The 13459-nt window shown below is 33.5% G+C and overlaps 1 protein-coding gene across 4 annotated transcripts in view; it reads right to left on the bottom strand.

Annotated features, from left to right (window-relative positions):
• DYNC2H1 (dynein cytoplasmic 2 heavy chain 1) overlaps positions 1 to 13459 on the bottom strand; it is a 369486-nt gene that overhangs the window by 111149 nt on the left and 244878 nt on the right. For all 4 annotated transcript variants that reach the window (XM_073808267.1, XM_073808266.1, XM_073808265.1 and 1 more), the window contains 2 exons: positions 11452 to 11660; positions 8455 to 8559 (listed from right to left, as the gene is read on the bottom strand). In XM_073808267.1, coding sequence (XP_073664368.1) covers positions 8455 to 8559; positions 11452 to 11660 — 314 coding nt within the window. The remainder of the gene's footprint in view (positions 1 to 8454; positions 8560 to 11451; positions 11661 to 13459) is intronic.

The following is a 13459-nucleotide window of genomic DNA, read 5'->3' on the forward strand; positions in this document are numbered from 1 at the left end:
TACTTCACTCTGTATGACAGTCTCTAGATCCATCCATGTCTCTAGAAATTACCCAATTTCATTCCTTTTTATGGCTGAATAATATTCCGCTTTATATATGTACCACATCTTCTTAATCCATTCATCTGTCAATGGGCATTTAGGTTACTTCCATGTCTTGCCTATTGTACATAGTGCTTCAATGAACACTGGGGTGCATGTGTCTTTCTGAATTATGGTTTTGTCTGGGTATATGCCCAGTAGTGGGATTGCTGGGTCATATGGTAATTTTATTTTTAGTTTTATAAGGAACCTCCATACTGTTCTCCAGAGTGGCTCTATCAATTTACATTCCCACCAACAGTGCAAGATGGTTCCCTTTTTTCTACACCCTTTCCAGCATTTGTTGTTTGTAGATTTTCTGAATATGTGCATTCTAACTGGTGTGAGATAATACCTCATTGTAGTTTTGATTTGCGTTTCTCTAATAATAAATAAAGCTGATGTTGAGCAGCTTTTCAAGTGCTTCTTGGCCATCTGTATGTCTTCTTTGGAGAAATGTCTATCTAATTAGATCTTCTGCCCATGTTTGCATTGGGCTGTTTGTTTTTTTAATATTGAGCTGCATGAGCTGTTTATATATTTTGGAGATTAATCCTCTGTATGTTGACTCATTTGCAAATATTTTCTCCCTTTCTGAAGATTGTCTTTTAATCTTGTTTGTAGTTTCCTTTGTTGTGCAAAAGCTTTTAAGTTTCATTAGGTTCCTTTGTTTATTTTTGTTTTTATTTCCATTACCCTAGGAGTTGGATCAAAAAAAATCTTGCTGTGATTTATGTCAAAGAGTGTTCTTCCTATGTTTTCCTCTAAGAGTTTTATCGTGTCCAGTCTTACATTTAGGTCTCTAAATCATTTTGAGTTTATGTTTGTGTATGGTGTTAGGGAGTGTTCTAATTTCATTCTTTTACATGTAGCTGTCCAGTTTTCCCAGAACTACTTATAGAAGAGTCTGTCTTTTCTCCATTGTATATTCTTGCCTCCTTTGTCATAGATTAGTTGACCATAGGTGTGTGGGTTTATCTCTGGGCTTTCTATCCTGTTCCACTGATCTATATTTCTGTTTTTGTGCCAGTACCATATTTTCTTGATTACTGTAGCTTTGTAGTATAGTCTGAAGTCACGAGTCTGATTCCTCCAGCTCCATTTTTTTCCCTCAAGACCACTTTGGCTATTTGGGGTCTTTTCTGTCTCCATACAAATTTTAAGATTTTTTGTTCTAGTTCTGTAAAAAATGCCATTGGTAATTTGATAGGGACTGCATTGAATCGGTAGATTGCTTTGGGTAGTATAGTCACTTTCACAATATTGATTATTACAATCCAAGAATGTGGTATATCTCTCCATCTGTTTGTATCATCTTTGATTTCTTTCATCAGTGTCTTATAGTTTTCTGCATACAGGTCTTTTGTCTCCTTAGGTAGGTTTATTCCTAGGTATTTTATTCTTTTTGTTGCACTGGTAAATGGGAGTGTTTCCTTAATTTCTCTTTCAGATTTTTCATCATTAGTGTATAGGAATGCAAGAGATTTCTGTGCATTAATTTTTTATCCTGCTACTTTACCAAATTCATTGATTAGCTGTAGTAGTTTTCTGGTAGTATATTTAGGATTCTCTATGTATAGTACCATGGCATCCTCAAACAGTGACAGGTTTACTTCTTCTTTTCTGATTTGGATTTCTTTTATTTCTTTTTCTTCTCTGATTGCTGTGGCTAAAACTTCCAAAACAGTGTTGAATAATAGTGGTGAGAGTGGGCAACCTTGTCTTATTCCCGATCTTAGTGGAAATGGTTTGTTTTTAACCACTGAGAACGATGTTGGCTGTGCGTTTGTTGTATATGGCCTTTATAATGTTGAGGTAGGTTCCCTCTCTGCCCACTTTCTGTAGAGTTTTTATCACAAATGGGCGAATTTTGTCAAAAGATTTTTCTGCATCTATTGAGATGATCATATGGTTTTTATTCTTCAATTTGTTAATATGGTGTATCACACTGATTGACTTGTGTATTCTGAAGAATCCTTGTATCCCTGGGATAAATCCCACGTGATCATGCTGTATGATCCTTTTAATGTGTTGCTGGATTCTGTTTGCTAGTATTTTGCTGAGGATTTTTGCATCTATATTCATGAGTGATATTGGTCTGTAATTGTCTTTTTTTGTAGTATCTTTGTCTGGTTTTGGTATCAGGGTGATGTTCACCTCATAGAATGAGTTTGAGAGTGTTCCTTCCTCTGTAATATTTTGGAAGAGTTTGAGAAGGATGGGTGTTAGCTCTTCTCTAAATGTTTGATAGAATTCACCTGTGAAGCCACCTGGTCCCGGACTTTTGTTTGTGGTAAGATTTTCAATCACAGTTTCAATTTCATTACTTGTGATTGGTCTGTTCATATTTTCTATTTTCCCCTGGTTCAGTCTTGGAATGTTATACCTTTCTAAGCATTTGTCCATTTCCTCCATGTTGTCCATTTTTGGGGCATAGAGTTGCTTGTATTAGTTTCTTAGGATGCTTTGTATTTCTTCGGTGTCTCTTGTAACTTCTCCTTTTTCATTTCTAATTTTATTGATTTGGGTCTTCTCCCTCTTTTTCTTGACGAGTCTGGCTAATGGTGTATCAATTTTATTTATCTTCTCAAAGAACCAGTTTTTAGTTTTATTGATCTTTTTGCTATTGTTTTCTTTGTTTCCATTTCATTTATTTCTGCTGTGATCTCTATGACTTCCTTCCTTCTACTAACTTTGGGTTTTGTTTGTCCTTCTTTCTCTAGTTCCTTTAGGTGTAACATTAGATTGTTTATTTGAGATGTTTGTTGTTTCTTGAGGTAGGATTGTATTGCTATAATCTTCCCTCTTAGAACTGCTTTTGCTGCATCCCATAGGTTTTGGATCATTGTGTTTTCATTGTCATTTGTCTCTAGGTATTTTTTCTTTTCCTCTTTGATTTCTTCAGTGATTTCTTGGTAATTTAGTAACGTATTGTTTAGTCTCTGTGTTTTTGTGTTTTTTACGTTTTTTTCCCTGTGATTTCTAATCTCATAGTGTTGTGGTCAGAAAAGATGCTTGACATGATTTCAATTTTCTTAAATTTACTGAGGATTGATTTGTGACCCAAGATGTGATCTATCCTGGAGAACGTTCCATGTGCACTTGAGAAGAAAGTGTAATCTGCTGTTTTTGGATGGAATTTCTATAAATATCAATTGAATCTATCTGGTCTCTTGTGTCATTTAAAGCTTGTGTTTCCTTATTAATTTTCTGTTTGCATGATCTGTCCATTGGTGTAAGTGAGGTGTTAAAGTCCCCCACTATTATTGTGTTACTGTCAATTTCCTCTTTTATCGCTGTTAGCAGTTGCCTTATGTATTGAGGTGCTCCTATGTTGGGTGCATATATATTTATAATTCTTATATCTTCTTGGATTGATCCCTTGATCATTATGTAATGTCCTTCCTTGTCTCTTGTAACATTCTTTATTCTAAAGTCTATTTTATCTGATATGAGTATTGCTACTCCAGCTTTCTTTTGATTTCCATTTGCAAGGAATATCTTTTTCCATCCCCTCACTTTCAGTCTGTATGTGTCCCTAGGTCTGAAGTGGGTCTCTTGTAGACAGTATATATATGGGTCTTGTTTTTGTATCCATTCAGCAAGCCTGTGTCTTTTGGTTGGAGCATTTAATCCATTCACGTTTAAGGTAATTATTGATATGCATGTTCCTATTACCATTTTCTTAATTGTACTGGGTTTGTTTTTATAGGTCCTTTTCTTCTCTTGTGTTTCCCACTTAGAGAAGTTCCTTTAGCATTTGTTGTAGAGCTGGTTTGGTGCTACTGAATTCTCTTAGCTTTTGCTTGTCTGTAAAGCTTTTGATTTCTCCATCGAATCTGAATGAGATCCTTGCCAGGTAGAGTAATGTTGGTTGTAGGTTCTTCCCTTTCATCACTTTAAATATGCCATATCACTCCCTTCTGGCTTGTAGAGTTTCTGTTGAGAAATCAGCTGTTAACCTTATGGGAGTTTCCTTGTATGTTATTTGTCATTTTTCCCTTGCTGCTTTCAATAATTTTTCTTTGTCTTTAATTTTTGCCAATTTGATTAGTATGTGTCTTGGCATGTTTCTCCTTGGATTTATCCTGTATGGGATTCTCTTCACTTCCAGGACTTAGGTGGCTATTCCTTTCCCATGTTAGGTAAGTTTTTGACTATAATCTCTTCAAATATTTTCTCGGCTCCTTTCTATCTCCCTTCTCCTTCCATGGCCCCTATAATGCAAATGTTGTTGCATTTAATGTTGTCCCAGAGGTCTCTTAGGCTGTCTTCATTTCTTTCCATTCTTTTTTCTTTATTCTGTTCTGCAGCAGTGAATTCCACCATTCTGTCTTCCAGGTCACTTATCCGTTCTTCTGCCTCAGTTATTCTGCTATTGATTTCTTCTAGTGTATTTTTCATTTCAGTTATTGTATTGTTCATATCTGTTTGTTTTTCTTTAATTCTTCTAGGTCTTTGTTAAACATCTCTTGCATCTTCTTGATCTTTGCCTGCATACTTTTTCCGGGACCCTAGATCATCTTTACCCTCATTATTCTGAAATCTTTATCTGGAAGTTTGCCTATCTCCACTTCACTTAGTTGTTTTTCTAGGGTTTTATCTTGTTCCTTCATCTGGTACATAGCCCTCTGCCTTTTCTTCTTATCTTTCTGTGAATGTGGTTTTTGTTCCACAGGCTGCAGGATTGTAGTTCTTCTTGCTTCTGCTGTCTGCCCTCTGGTGGATGAGGCTATCTAACCAGATAAGGGGTTAACATCCAAAATATATAAAGAGTCAGTCAACTTAATCGCAAAAAATCCAATTAAAAAATGGGCAGAAGAACAAAAGAGACATTTCTCTGAAGAGTACATCAAAATGGCCAATAGATATGTGAAAAGATGCTAAACATCAGTAAACATCAGAGAAATGCAAATGCAAACCACAATGAGGTATCACCTCATACCTGTCATAATGGCTATCATCAAAAGACAAAAAATAACAAGTGTTGGCAAGGATGTCGAGAAAGGGGAACCTTCATGCACTGTTGGTGGGAGTGTGAATTGGTGCAGCCGCTACAGAAAACAGTATGGAATTTCCTTAAAAAATTAAAAATAGATCTATAATATGACCTAGAAATTCCACTTCTAGGTATACACCCAAAGGAAATGAAAACAGGATTTCAACAAGATATAAGCACTCCCATGATAATTGCTGCATTATTCCCAATAGCCAAGATATGAAAACAACCCAAGTGACTATTAATGAAGAATGGATAAAAAAGATGTAGAATATATACACTATGAAATATTATTTAGCCACGAGAAAGGAGGATATCCTTCCATTTGTGACAACATAGATGGGCCTTAAGCACATTATGCTATGTGAGATAAGTGAAAGAAAGTCAAGTATTGAATCTAAAAAGTTAAACATGTAAAAAACAGAGAGTAAAATGATGGTTACCAGGGGATGGGGGTGGCGGAGATAAGAGTGATTGTGTTTAAGGGTACAAACTTAAAACAAGCAGTAATAAGCCATAAAGATCTAATGTACAGTATAATGAATATAAACAATAATACTGTACTGTAAATACATAATGTGATAAATATCACTACATCAGCAAACAAACAAACAAACAAAAAGCTGACTCACAGCACTGAACATAAGTGTCATTAACACTGTAGTAAACACCACTTGTGGTATCTGCCTAGTATGGATGCACTCAATTAATTTTAAAATGCCAAATCATCAAATACCTGCTTCAACATCAGTTCCACATCCCTGAACTTGTATATGATCAATAATATTTTTTTGAAATCTACTCAGTGTCATTCAGACTGCTTCATATCTGAACATTCACTTTCAAAGAAGGCCAAGCATTCTCAGTGTGGCTCCAAATGTGACTTGGAGTGAAAAGCTCTAAATATAGAAATTTTATCAGTTTATATATGTGTTTATAATTATGAAAAAGAAATGTTGCAGTAATTGATGCACTCTGAAAGCTGTTTAAGTATAAAAACTAAAATAAAGAACTGTTAAACAGTTAAGTAAATTAACAGTAAAACAGACTGACATTTAAAATATAAATATTAAGAAAGTATGTATCACCAAAAACCTTTAAGGAAGAACATGTTACCCTCTTTTCATCTAATAAATATTTATAAAAATTTAAATACTAAGGCAAGAAAAAAATAGCAGAGATTAGATCATAGTAAAATAACTTTTAGAGAATTCTTTGGTATACTAACTAGAAAAAGTAAAAAGTAAAAATAAAGCCTGGGTTGTCTCAGGACTATCTGGGAAAATGAGATTGGAGTCTGTCTTCCTACAGTACTACTTTCCTAGAAACTACAGAGGTAAGACAAATGTAAAATGTTTGTCTGCCTAGTTTGCTATGAAACCCCTGATCCCTGGGATTCCACTTAGAGTGATGAGCTTCATGTTAGCATAGCATGCAAGCCCTGTACCTATGTGACTAAAATGTAATAGAAGATTTGTGGGAAACTAAGGCTATGATTTAGCGCCATGACGGTCCTCTCAGTCTGGGCTCTTATCAATGGCAGCCATACATGGCCCAGGAGCAAAAGAAGGTACACATATAGGTGGTTGGTGGGCCTCTCCATAAGATGAAGATGCGCAGTATTCTGTATTTCTTGTCTTATATCCTTCCCAGAAGTCTCTAAGGCCGTATCTATCCTAGGTTACTCTTTTCCCTTCATTAGACATTTGATCCAAGCTGGGCTAAAGGAGATTCTTTCAGAAGCTGAATGATACTGACATTAGAAGTTTTGAAAGCCATGTTAATAACAGGACTTTCAAGACAGACTCTTGAATTTCTTTTGATAAGATTCCCACAGTAAATACTCTTCTTGAATTATATGAAATAACCTTTTATTCTTTTAATGACCTTTAATTGTTTTAACCTCTTTTGCTTAAGAATTGTTGTAAAATTATACACAAACACATATACAACACAAACAAGTACACACAAAGGTACATATGCAATTCTTATATGTTATTGATGGGGTTATTGAAAAATAACTATCTCAGGTCAACAAAAAGCATGGAAGGAAAAGAACAGAGTGTAATCATATACGTTATAAAGCTAAGGGACACGTAGGAGTTTCATTCCTTCATGGGAGTATCTGACTTAACACTTTGCATGAGAAAGGGAAAAGGAATTAGCGTCTTCAGCTAGCATAGACAAAGAGGTTGTTAAGATCTTATTTGTTCCAGAAAACATTTATACTTATTTACACATTATGCAAATGAGCATATATTTATATACTCAAACATCTCTTTTACAAAGATGTGAGAATGAACATTAAAATTCCACAATGAACAATTTAGTGAATAACATCAGAGAAAAAATTTAGTGAATAATAAGAGAGAAAACATTACCAATTTTATAAATGTTGGCTAAAATAGCAAAAAGTACAAAACAGTACAGCTAAATAAGGTAAAGTAATCTAGCTAGGATGCCTGTAAATTACCAAAAGTAAACTTTTTTTTTTTCAAAAGTAAACTTTTAAGAGCAATAAGTATCTTCCATACACTGATCCACAACGAACCTTATGTAACAGTTCACAATTTGGTGCACGTACTTAGCAGTAAGTACATTTATGCCTGAGGAGCAGTTGTAGCACATGGTGCAGAGGCCATGTCTTTACTCAGACAGACAATTTAAATACTGGTTCTGCCTTTTACTGGCTCTGTGATCTTGGGTAAATAACTTAACTCTCTCCATTTCAGTTTCCTCAGGTACTGAGAGGGAAAAGTAATAGATCTTACCTCATAGAGTTTATAAAGACTAAGGTTTCTGAGTGTAAGGTATTTAAAACACTTTCAGGCACACAGTTAAAGGTCAATAAATGTTAGCTCTTAATTATTTGGTCTCAATAGAAGCTAGAATATACAGTGTTCATGGCTAATGTTTTTCTATATCTCAATATTAAAAAATCCGTATTTCCCTCAATGTTTTACAACATTCAGTCATGAGTAATATCATATGAAATATTAAATATTTATCTTTTATGCAGATTATATCTCTATATCTGATATTTGTTATGAAAATATCAAATTTAGTGACATATTCAATTGCATAAATTAAATTTAAAGTACCCTTAATAAGATAAATCACAGGAGTAAAACCAATATATTCTGGATAAAATTGATAGTGTTCAGTGTTACTTTACTAATTTTAACAAATGTATTAAGATAGAACTATTTGGCTCATTTAAAATTTATTTAAGGTAAGACTGGAATCTATTGTATTAAATAAAATTAAAGAATTAAATAAAAGCATGTGGATATGTAGTATTAAATAAAATGTAATGTTTCTTTTAGGCTCAGTAGCAACATTTTTTCTAAAACATGTATCTTTTTTTAGGTTACCTGAGAACTGATCATACGCTGAGATGAACGAGCAATATTGGCAGGTAGACCAAAGAAACTAGGTTTGTCATCCTCTGGAAGTTTTTCAATGACGGCACGATAGTCCTAAACACAAATAATTAAAAAACAGTTTTTCAATAAAGATTAAACTTACAACCACCGAAATCAGAAAGAACCAGAATATTGTGAAGTATTAAATGATTAATTATTCATGTTACATTGTCTAGGTAAATCTCACTTTCAGTCTGTATAGCATTAACTCAGTAATCTAATGGAAATATTCTTTGTCACTACTTCTTCATACTTAAATTATTTGATACTATACTTTCTTATCCTATACTTCTCACATTCAGAGGGGAATTGATTAAAACAAACATAGCTGAGTAACTATGCCTACTATGTGTAGTTACTTTTCCTGTAACCTACCAAAGACTAATCTGCAGAGTGTAGCTCTGTTTATAATGAGATAAATATTCCAACAATCTTTTCTTTTAAACTTATAGAACTCCCAGAAACCTATACTCACACAGTCTGATATACAAGAACTGCTTTGTAAATTGCTTTATTATAAAGCAATTCCACAGTTAGTCTTCGCTGGTGAGGTGTGATGAAATGTATCGAAAATCCTATCATTTCATCCCAAGAATTACTGTAAGCACTGCAAAGGCTTGATTTGCCAAGCACTCATCTGAACAGTTTTCACTTCAGATTCTAGACGGGAAACTAAGTGTAGATCAAGAGGATTTATTCAGTTTGGCTGAAAGATGGGAATTGTTTTGTTTGTTTTCATGAGGAGACGAGTTATTTTAAGGCAGGTGTTGTAAATATATGCATCTAAACTGTTCTTGCTGAAGTAGGGGAAATTGTTTTTGATGAAGGAGACTCATCTTCTGCCCCTACCCCCATCATCCTTTCTCATCCTCCGCAGCTGCCTCTGCACTATTTCCAAGACACAGGTCCTGGGCTTCCTGGAGTTTAACTACAGGAAGTATGTCAAAGTTTGGAAAGACATGCTATTCTTTGAAGTATTTCCTCTCCTATATCTCAGTAAACTTCCTTAAGGTTTTCAATCACAATGTAGATATGCATAAATATATATGTATGTATATGTGAGTGTATGCTTGTATATATCCATGCATATGTGTGTGTGTTTCTCATCTCCTGGGAAACTTCTGGCTTCCTCCTTCTATCTAACTCAATTAAATAGAAAGCTAAACATTGACTCTCATAAATCATCTTATAATTTTTTTTTTCTATTTTTTAATTTTTCTTTTTTTTTAGATGGAAAGTAATCTCCCATCTAAAAAAAATCTCCCATTCCAGATCTTCACGTGCCTCACAGCACGCGGGATCTTAGTATACTGACCAGGGACCGAACCCACGCCCCCTGCAGTGGAAGCACAGAGTTTCAACCATTGGACCACCAGGGAATTCCTATAATCATCTTATAATTTTAAAGCTATTATTCTTTGTATTTATACACTTTATTCATTTTTAAATGTCTGTGAAATTTTCTCATCTAGTGTGGCTAGAGTCTTCTCTCTACCTAGGACTATACACTGACATATTTCCTAAATAGTAGACTACTACATGTCCAAACTGATTTATCCTCATTTGGACACAAAAGAATATATACCAAATGATACCCTTTACATGAAGTACAAACACAGGCAAAACTAACACAGGCTGTTAGAAGTTAAGCTAATGTATCCTTTGTTGGGGAGGTAGTAACTAGAAGGGAACTTGAGGAGGACTTCTGGGGAGCTGAAAATGTTGTTTCTTGATCGCAGTGCTGGTGGCAATCATGTGTTCAATGTATAAAAATGCACTGCATTGTACATTTATGATGTACACTTTTCTGTATATATTTTATTTTTCAATTTAAGCTTCAAACAATAGAGATGAAAGACTTCTCACGGTACACTATCTGAAATAAATATATAATAAATAACTATGTGATATTTGTTTGCTCATTCACTCTAAGGTTCTCCCAATAAAAAGTAAACTCCACAGTGCATCAAGAGATCCACAAAGTCTGGAACAACGTTATCACTGAGCAAATGTTCAACGTGTATTATTGAATGAATGAGTAAGTGAATGAAAGATACTGAAAAACAAAATCGATGGAATACTTAATAACAAAATAGATAAGATATTCAATAAAGTAATATGTTTAATACTGATTTTTAAGCTTTGTTTTCTGATTTACATCACTAAAACAAAGGAATTTTCTTGAAAAATATTTGAATAAGAGAAAAAGGCACAATACTGATAGAACTATATAACTGAATATATATATTTTGTAATTCATGAAGAAATGTATAATTTTAATACTCTATGTAATGAAAACGTTATTTGGGCATTCACACAAATACAAATTTGTGGCAAAATAAACTAGAATTGAAATCTTTGGGCTACATTTTGTACTATTTTCTGGAAAAGATTATTGCATTCTAGGAGGCTTTTATATGATGACTCAAAGCAAAAAGCTACAGCTGGATAAAATAAATACACATAAACAAAAATGTTGCTATGAAAGCTAGATAAAGTGAATCTCTCTTGTATATTTAGAACTTCTTTAAATTTATAAGCCAGAGTATGAAGACAGATATTTGTTAAATAATATTTGCTTTCTTTCAAATTTAATGTATCAGAGTACTCTCATAACTATGAAGAAGTAGCATATTCTCCCATTCCAGATCTTCATGGCAGCCCTACAATGTAAAAATTTTCCTTGGCCACCCCCGTCACGATTTACCTATTTACTATATCCTATTATCATCAATCAGTGATCATTAAGTATCCAAAAGTAATAGGACACCTAACTAGAGTTTAAAGAATCAGGCTGCATATTGGCATAATAAAAAAAAAAAAAAATCCATATTTTTGAATGACAATTGCTTATACATTTGAAAAGAAACAACATATATTTAACAATATAAGAAATTGTTCAAGTTTCTATCTGGTAGTAAATTGAAAATAATCAATTTTACCTACCAAAATGCTGCAGGATTTTGGTAGATATATGGAGTATGGAAAAATGCTTTTCTTGTTCCTTTGGTTTAATACATCAATTATTGAAGAATTAAAAAACTGTTTCAGGTATGACTGAAGAACTCTAAGGTCAAAATAGTTGTCTATACGTCCTCCATAAATAGCATTTTCTAGCAAACCATGTACAAATTCCCATTGTACATCTTTGGTACCTATAATTAAAAAAAATTATGTTACATTTCTAAGATATTAGAAAATTTCTAAAACAAATTCGAAAATATTAAACAAATTCCTGGCTCCAGTTATATTTATAGGATATAACAATACATATTTAATTCATTTAAATCATTCCTTAAAATGCTTAATGTAATGCTCATTAATATTAATAATATTAATACTATAATCACAGAGGACCTTTTCCAGGAAGGAAGCTACCAACATAGATAACTATAATATGAACTAGGTATGGTGGACAGGAAGGAACCTGGCAAAGTCTGTTTGTTAAAATTCCTCCCTGTGTCCCATTGTCTCTGCATAGCCCAGCAATTTGTTTACCAAACATCTGCTTTTTTGCATCTCCATGTTAACTGCCTTCCTCCCTTCTGAAGTCTAAAACCACTACCCCAAACACCCTGTTTTGTTTTTAGTTGAAGATAGTATTTAAGGTGAGGGTTTCAGCCATTTTGGCAAGTTACTTAGTCTTCCTGGGTCTCTCCTATATATACATGTTATTAATTTTTGTTTGATCTTCTCCTGTTAATCTGTTTCATGTCAGTGTAAATTCTTAGACCAGCCAGAAGAACCCAGAAGGGTAGAAGAAAATTTCTTCCTCCCCAACAGCAGTAAATGCAGGAAACACAATTTTAATCTACCTAGTTAACATCACTGCTAGCATTACTAGTTTAGACTATTTCATTACTATAAAATTCAATGAATCATTCCCCTTTTTTACATTTAATTCTCCATATGCGGAGGTCCCTTAATATCAGGAAATCTTGTAATCATAAGATTATATTTAGACTTCTACCATGAGATTCAGTATCATTTTGAAGCATCTTCCTCTCAACAATTCACTGGTGTGATGTATGTAAAAAACATATGATGCTATTAATTCCATCGCAAGCTTGAAAAACAATGACAAACAAATCATTCAAACTCTCTGTGCTTTGGTATCCTCATTTTAAAAGAGCATTAATAATATTTGCCTCAAAGTGATATTATAAAAATCAAATAAATGTTCAAAAGCCTTTTGGAAAATTATCAAGTTTCTAAGCAAGCTAAAGTACTAGTATATATCCTCAAAAAAAATTGTGTTTCAAAATAAACATTAAAAAAACAACTCATGGAAATCAGAAAACTGATTGGCCTTAGCACAAAATGGGAAAATGTTGGGTCATATGTAAAAAGGAGTGGGGGAGATGCTTCCAGAATGTTGGTAATACACTATTTATTGACTTTGGGTTAGTTACAAAGGTTCAATTTATGAAAATCTATTGAGTTATACCTTTATGTGTACTTTTCTGATGTATAATTCAAAGAATTTTTAAATAAACAAAAAATTCATTTGGAATACTATTAGGCATTAAATAACTATGGGGAACAAATAAGTTAATATCCTATCTACTTCTACATATATACCCAACAGAAGTATATTCAAGTAGTCACCCAAAGATATAGTGCAATCATCCCAAACTACCCACATGTCCATCAAGAAAAAACTTGAAAACTACCCACCAAGAGAAGAAATACAATCACAGAATGGCAAACTATATAGCACTGAGAATAAATGGACAACAATGACATGTAAGCATATGGATGAATCTCTCAAATATAATGTTAACTGAAAGAATCCAAAGACTAAAGAATACATGATGTATGATTCCAGTTTTATAAAAACAGGCAAAGCTAATCTATATAGTTAGGTGCCTGGTCTTTACCAAAGGAATGGGGGTGGGAGAACTTGGAGAATGGTAGTAACTGGAAGGCAGCATTAGAGTAAAATCTGAGGTAT

The sequence above is a fragment of the Tursiops truncatus genome, chromosome 8 (genome assembly GCF_011762595.2).
Source record: "Tursiops truncatus isolate mTurTru1 chromosome 8, mTurTru1.mat.Y, whole genome shotgun sequence".
NCBI classification, from domain to species: domain Eukaryota; kingdom Metazoa; phylum Chordata; class Mammalia; order Artiodactyla; family Delphinidae; genus Tursiops; species Tursiops truncatus.